The 7,468-nt window shown below is 36.0% G+C and overlaps 2 protein-coding genes across 2 annotated transcripts in view; one reads left to right on the forward strand and one right to left on the reverse strand.

The window, feature by feature from the left end:
- Positions 1-237: 237 nt before the first annotated feature.
- Positions 238-3,476, forward strand: LOAG_10632 (protein-tyrosine phosphatase; the record flags this gene model as incomplete). Its single annotated transcript, XM_003146157.2, has 10 exons — positions 238-284; positions 445-525; positions 742-847; positions 961-1,104; positions 1,459-1,611; positions 1,752-1,865; positions 2,285-2,457; positions 2,557-2,673; positions 3,002-3,132; positions 3,319-3,476. 10 exons carry the CDS (start codon positions 238-240, stop codon positions 3,411-3,413), a joined length of 1,161 nt encoding a protein of 386 aa, XP_003146205.1. The 3' UTR covers positions 3,414-3,476.
- A 593-nt stretch (positions 3,477-4,069) lies between these two features.
- The window catches only part of LOAG_17343 (Rab3 GTPase-activating protein catalytic subunit), a 7,456-nt gene continuing 4,057 nt past the window's right edge, over positions 4,070-7,468 (reverse strand). The window contains exons 13-20 of the mRNA XM_020450001.1: positions 6,865-6,990; positions 6,712-6,799; positions 6,498-6,619; positions 6,154-6,250; positions 5,554-5,738; positions 4,853-5,054; positions 4,488-4,547; positions 4,070-4,302 (exon numbers count right to left, since the gene is read on the reverse strand). Of these exons, the coding sequence (XP_020306397.1) occupies positions 4,869-5,054; positions 5,554-5,738; positions 6,154-6,250; positions 6,498-6,619; positions 6,712-6,799; positions 6,865-6,990 (804 nt within the window). The 3' untranslated portion in view covers positions 4,070-4,302; positions 4,488-4,547; positions 4,853-4,868. The remainder of the gene's footprint in view (positions 4,303-4,487; positions 4,548-4,852; positions 5,055-5,553; positions 5,739-6,153; positions 6,251-6,497; positions 6,620-6,711; positions 6,800-6,864; positions 6,991-7,468) is intronic.

A 7,468-nucleotide genomic window follows, 5' to 3' on the forward strand; every position in this document is an offset into this window, starting at 1 on the left:
CGTTCGAAGCCAGTTATTCGCTATGCTATCATAAGAGAGATGAAACCAATGCATGTAAAACATTCTCCAAACAAATTCTTATTATTTTCGATTTATAAAAAGTTAAGACTTTTAACTTGCCTGTAACATAAAGAGAAGTGGACTGGAAAATTTACTTTTGCAGAATAAAGTCAACTTTTGTTATAAATTCCACTTTTCTAGATAGAACTAAACTTTTCCGGACAATATTCTTAACTAATGGTGGTATCTTATATCACAATGCGCAACTGTAGCCTTCGTGAAAGGTAAATTCTAAATATTTGCATATGCAGAAGGGCACTGGAATTTGTTTGGATGTACATTTTCCAATTTTTTATTTAAGTATATTATTTGGCTAAAGGTAGACTTTTAACTTTGTGCTCAAATCATACATCAGAGGATGCTATCTCACTCGCCAGATTTTAGACGTGGTTCATCGGTGTCGCTGACAATCGATCCCGGCCGGTTCCAAAGCTCCACTCTTCAAATATCAACAGTCCATGAAGAGTTCGTGTTAAAATTATATCTTCATTATACCATCATCTCTTACTATACTGAGGAAAATTTTTTGTCTTTGCAATAATTGATAAAATGCAAAGCGACCCTAAATATGCACTGATTTACAATAATTGTGGGCGCTTATTTCATTTTTGCTCATAATTATTTCACTGGTCATAACAACACCGCCATTTCTAGTCATCAGAGCATATTTTGAATTTTTAGTATTTCTGAAGAACTGGAGCTTCGTAAGTCACGACGTCTGACACGCCACCAATTGCATCATCTTGACATCTCGGTATCCTTGTCCGCAATCTACGCAGAATTTGCTGTAAGTTAAACGACATTTTCCAATGTTTTTCGCTTTAATTAATGAAGAAAAAAACGAAGTAAAAGATGGACAACCTATTAAAGAAAAATACTTAATATATTCCGTTTTTACAGGCTCTTCCAAGTCCAAGTACTTCGTCCTGTGAAAAAGTTGCTGGTTGCAGTCAGAAAAATCGACATACGTTGTGGCCCATACGGGAAACTCGTGTACGGCTATTATCCAACTACGGAGCTTCATGTAATTCTACAGCTGAGGATGTTTGCCAGAGCTATATCAATGCCAACTATATTTTGGTCACCTTATCATTTTCCTAATACCTGCAAGCACAGATCAATTCTAAGAATTAACAGCCTCGTTATTCACAACAATCTTCTTCATTTCTACTGTTACTGACTAAAAAATTCCAAACTGGTCCAACTTCGTCGGCGAGTTTGTTCACAGGGAGTGTGAACCTTTCAACGACCCTTTCATTACTCATGAAATATTTGTGGAATAACACCAACAACTACAAAGTTTCGAAAAATATAACATATAAATTTTCGTCGGTAAAAGAAATCATCCCACCCGTCATTTCTATGGATATTGATTTCCAATCAACTGATTAAATGCAGGATTCGAAGTCAGAATTAATGTATATCGCAGCAGAAGGCCCAATGCCGAATACAGTTAACGATTTTTGGTCAATGGTTCTTCAGGAACGTACACCAGTTATTGTAATGGTGACCAACCTAGAGGAAAAACCTTGCGGAGCCAAGCTAGCATTAGTACGCTTTTAGAACTTGGTATACAGAATTTCTTGTAGCTCGAATAAGGAATTATATATTAAAAAGCTCCTCATACAATTCTGAATTCTTCAAATCGAAATTGATGAAATTTGTGAAATGAACACTTGGACATTTTACAGAAAAAATGCGAGAAATACTGGCCGGATAGCCATGCCTGTTATGGAGAAATTGATGTTACCGTCGTATCAACATACTTTCATGACGGTGTACAAATTCGCCACATCATTTTAAATGTACTGCTTTTTGTTTACTTGAAAGCTAGTTTTCTACATGTGCTTTCGTAAATTTGACAGTTTCTGGTAACAAATGTGTCCGGCACATTAATACGAGTTATTCTTTACAACTTAAAACATAAACTAAATAGCGGAAGCATGAACGAGAGCTGGAATTTTCATTTTCCGAAAGGCTAGTGCTTAACTTTCACTATAACCCGAGCTGCATTCGACATCTGCTTTCACAAACAGATGACGCGTTGCATTGAACTGTTCCAAAGTTCTGCTATTTTAAAAGCATGAAGATAATGCAACATTCATAGTAATGTTCAATGCTTTCCAACTTCAATTCCTTGTTGAATTCTTAGCCTAATTTATTCAGGTAAAAGTTACCAATAAAATATATTTAAAAAGAGGAAGTAACTGATTTATGTTTTTAGTGTGGTGGTTTGGAGCATCACGTGAGGCACATTTGGTTTACAGAATGGTTAGATCACCGTTTGCCTGTGCAACATATCACTCAACTTTTGAAAGTAATCGTTGCTACGGAAAGTTACAGGAATGAATATCGAGAATTTTCCTCTCATACAGCACCAGTTATTGTCCATTGCAGGTAACTTCCTCCAATGACTTCTAAAAGACCAGCACTGCATCCAAAAAAATCCTTTATCATCATTTATAATGAATATGAAGCAGCATCCACTGTTTGCAGTGCTGGAATCGGTCGAACCTGTACCTTTATCGCGATAGCTTTGGGAGTGGATCAGCTCTGTAAAACTCCTGAAAACATCGATGTTTTTTCTATTGTATCCAGATTACGCAGACAGAGGTTTGTTTAAAGAGATGTATCAGTGGTACAATGATAAAATAAGGAACACGATTTCCTAATCATTCATTGTGGCCCCCTGTGATGGCTGAGCCATGACGATTATAAGTAGACCCCTAGGTGTTCAGAATGCTTGGTCAAACAGTTCCACCTAATTCACCAGTTGATCATACCTTCAGCAGTTCAGACCGCTTGTTTCATCTAGCTTGATTGATACGTCCTCCTTCTGAAGTTCTCAGCCTCCCAAACCCTGCAACACCCCAACAATACTTTACTGCTATGATATATCACGATGACAAAACACTAAACTTATTTTTAATAGAAATTACAGATTTGGAGCTGTACAGCTTCCAGGACAGTATGCATTCATCTACCTAGTGCTGCAACGCATGGAAAAAATCCTTCCAGAATTTTGTGCACAGAATGACCAAGACAAGTTCCCTGCATGCCTTACTTTCTCAAGTATAAATTCTGCTCCAAAGCCTTTGATTTTTAAGCTAATGGAAATAGCAAAAACTTCTCTATGGAGAAAAAATAAACTAAGGAACGGTAAAAAACCCCGGAGTGGTTCTCACTACTTAGCACGTTTTCTGAGACATTACTTAATACCACAGAACCCTGTATCAAAACTGTAAAAAATTTTTCTAGAGACATTCGACGATGAGAATGCCAAGTCAGAAAGTGAAAATGATGACGAAATATTCTGGAATAACCAAGCTGACCTACTTTACAGCAATTTCTAACAGTTAACGAACCAGGGTCTCACCTTTCCATAAAACATACCTGACCGTATTCAGTTTGCTCATTTTAACGTTCTTAATACATTTTCAAGAAATAATAATAATGTACAAATCTCTGTATTGTTTTCTGCAAGAGCTGAAATAGCACTTCGGCAGTGAAATACCAGATGAAAGATAACCATGAATTCGTATAATCATACAAGCAGAAGTGCACAAGTAAACCCAATCAAATCTGATTATTTCGAGATTGTTAAAACTCGTTGTACTACAAAATAACGGGAAGTCAAGATGCAGAAGGAGGAAAAAGGAAGAGAGTAGAATAAGTGTATTTACAAATGCTAAAAACTGTGTTTTTCCAAGAATCATGAAATAGACTTTATAAATACTGCAGCATTGTAACCGACGTGATTAATTTACGACACAAGCGACAACTTTTGACTTAGTCCAATCAATTAATTTTCAAGCGCATACGGCACATTGAACTGTCACATAACTTAATCACATAAAAACGGATACCACGAGATACATTCCTTCCCATTTTTTCCGCTTCCTCCTTTGTTTTACAGTTTCGTCTAACCAACTTCATACTACAACTTTTAAAACAAGCAATTTGCAAATGCTTACAATATGCAAATATCCAGATGATTCATATCTATTCAGTTCTCGATACCAGTTCAACGCATACCATCACTATTTTATTGTAGCACCTTCGACTAAAATCAATTAATAGCGAAAATGATACCGCATCCAGAACTAAGATAAAACGGTATCACTTGACAGTGTCAAACAAATTCTATACTCTTCTTTTGAAATAGCAGCGTACAATCTTTGTGGTAATGTACGTGAACCAAGCGTGGGTCTACGAGCACCGCACCGCATTATGTACTGCCTCCTAAAAATGATATTTATTTTCAAAGACACAGACCAAACACATTCAGCATTTCCGCCTGCTAATTGGTAGAAATACTATCGGCTCAGAATAACCTGACTGAACTTTCAACGTCACTACATTACCACCTGGTTTGTTAATTCACTATTTAACGTCAGTAATGAATTAGAAATCTGCGAAAGATTTACCTGCGATATGGCATGTCTTCGTCGCCAGTGAGGATTTGCTCAAGGGTTCTCTTTTCGGTCCTGGAGAAGTATGAAAGCAAAAAGCCATACTTCCAGAAATTTTAGGGAAATATTTCATGTCCATAACACTATTGATTTTTAGTTAAACTTCCCAAACTAATTCTACCTTCACAGTTATAAAAAATATTAGAATAAAAAAAATATGTAAAACAAATATTAAAACCTTAACAAGCAGACAATAAAGCAGTATAAGCTTGCATACCCTAGCCCGTATAAGATATATGAGTTAGATATAAAAATCATGCAAAACTACACCAAAAACAGTCCAGTAACGCGTTTTCCAATATGGGTAGCAAGAAGTTTACCTATTTGAGGGATTTTTTATAGAAGAACCAAAAAGAGGTTCTTCAGAGCTAAACCAACGGGCCCACATAAACCTCGTACAATCGGTACTCGATAACCTGCACCAGCTTTCCCACCATTAGCAGCACTTTGACAGTTTTGCTCGTCTGATCGTACGAGCAACATAACGAATTGTCGTATTTCGCACTTCTCATTTTCAGTTAACTACAAATAAAATTTGTTGTTGCTCAAAAGAAGATATCGATAAACTGGAGGTAATACGTGGTAAGAGTAAATAATTTTACCAAGGTTCCTGTGAAAATTCATCAGGCAAGCCACACTATACTACTCCGGTCAGTAAGTTCTATAAACCCAGTAGAACTGGATGTATTTCAAGCTATCCAACTTGATTACCCTGCCTCTATTTTTATAAAATAAACAAAAGTTCAATCGAAAAGTTATAGTTACGAAAACCAGTTGTTTCAATGGATTCTATTAAGCGAAAGAAATTTCCGAATTCTTTGAAGATTAAGCGACTAATACGCAGTATAAAGAATCCGTACGATGAATTAAACCTATTTTGATGAATATATTTTAGAAGGTATTAAGATCCTGAAAAAACTGACCTGCAGAAATTATCACCACCAAACAACTTTTAATCAGCTTTTACGCGAACTTCCAAAATAACTCAAATAAACAAATCCAATAAGGCAAACAAACCAACCCTTTTATCGATTGCAGAAACTAACTGCGTATAAAGTGCATTGCAGCAAGCAACCACTCCCTCAATTTGAATTATATCCTTGACAGCATCTAAGTAATCATCCAAATCATTGCTTCTTGTACAATTCGAAACTTTTTTACAGAGGTTGACTAATTTGTCTCCAGTAAGAGCAAAATACGGTTTTGCTATAATTATCTAACAGTGAATTGTGAAATGAAAAAAAAAGATAGAGGTAAATGAAGTAGAAGTAGATTTATGGATTTCGAAACATTCTAATGGAAGAATAAGCAAGTATCATTTCATGTAAAACACAGACCTCCAATAAAATTTAGTTTAATATCTTTGTTTCAAAATGAGATCTGGCAGCAGTCAGAAACATTAAAAAATGTCAATTCACTAATAGTGCCAACACTTTTAAGTAATCCGCAAATACAGCACTGCATTTTAGCCAGTAATCGGAATCAGATGCAGTCTGAAAAAATCAGATACAGTCTGACTCCGATTACTGGAACAATTAAACGAAATGATTTACTTGTGTTAAGTTGTAGGAATATCTAAAGACATGCTGGAAAGTTGTATCATGCTGATTAAAAAACTAACATTCATCCACTAACTGTGCGGATGCGCACTTGAACAAAACTGGTAAGATATAAACAATCAATTTGGATACGGTGAGATTTTCGAAATCACTAATAATCTGGAAATTGCGTATTTATTAACTTCGCTAATAAAACAATAAAAACAAATCATCTGTTTGTCTATGCAGATTTAAGACACTAATCTCAGCATTAATTTGCCTGCGAACTGAAAACTAAAATATGCATGACAATAAAAACCCAATTACTTCTAAACTGAACAGAAAATAAAGAAGAGGGTGGAAATACTGAAAGTTACAATGTGGTATTTCGTATCTTTTTCCTGAAATTGAAATAACTGAAGATAACCTTATTAGCCGCTTTCACGTCGTCGAATAGCATTTTCTGACGACAAGCAGGTTTCGGTTGCGCTTGGTTCCACGTTAGTTGCCATGTATTATCTTCACCCGTCATGCGACTTGATAAGTGACCTTTAAAGTATGCAGACAGATTGTTGTGGGAAAAGCTGACAATCCAGAAAATTACGGACACAAAGGTAAACAAAAGAAAGTTCAAAGCTTACCTTTACCCGTATTTTCATCATCCACGATAAAATCACGAGGAGAATGCCACCTTACAAAGTCTTCAAAACAGCAACCTGGATTGGCAGCCTAAAAACAAAAGATGACCTATGTAATTCGTAGCATGTGAGCATTCATCAAAAAGTGTATCATACTTTAAAAGCTTCCATGTCTGAAAAAAGCGGCTCCAATTGTGCTTTGACCCGTTCTTCAGGATTCTTTAACGAAGCTAAATATTCAGCATGCCTCTCAAGCATATCTTCGGTTATTGGAACACGACTCTGAAAAACACTCGTATACAGGAAGAAAAAGAGATATGATGGATAAAAGCCAAGTAAAACAAACCTGTGTAACAGGTTCATACATAAGCCTATCGGGAAAGTGAAAGAGTCGCAAAGTGCTAAAAGTTTTCAAGCGCCCTTCTGCTCCTGAAGAGTCTGGTTTTTGTCTTGATATTCCTTCACCACTTTCTTCTAACGATTCTGGTGCGTCAAAAAATTCATCCCCTTCTGCAAAAATAAATTTAGTCTAATCTTAAACCTTCCACAAAGCCGTTCGAAAGACTTCGCCCATAAGTTGGATCAAGAAATCAACGTATATACCTGACTTATACAGTTGCCAGTTCTGCATAAAAAGGTTTTTCGATTCACGCCGTTTTTTAGCTTCAATTGCACATTGTAAAAGCTGTAGATTCTGGTGAAGTTTACAGGTAGATAAATTGGGAGCTAGAGACTCATCCAATCTACAAAAGCTTATTGT

This window comes from Loa loa (assembly GCF_000183805.2).
Source record: "Loa loa unplaced genomic scaffold supercont3.63, whole genome shotgun sequence".
Lineage (NCBI taxonomy): Eukaryota > Metazoa > Nematoda > Chromadorea > Rhabditida > Onchocercidae > Loa > Loa loa.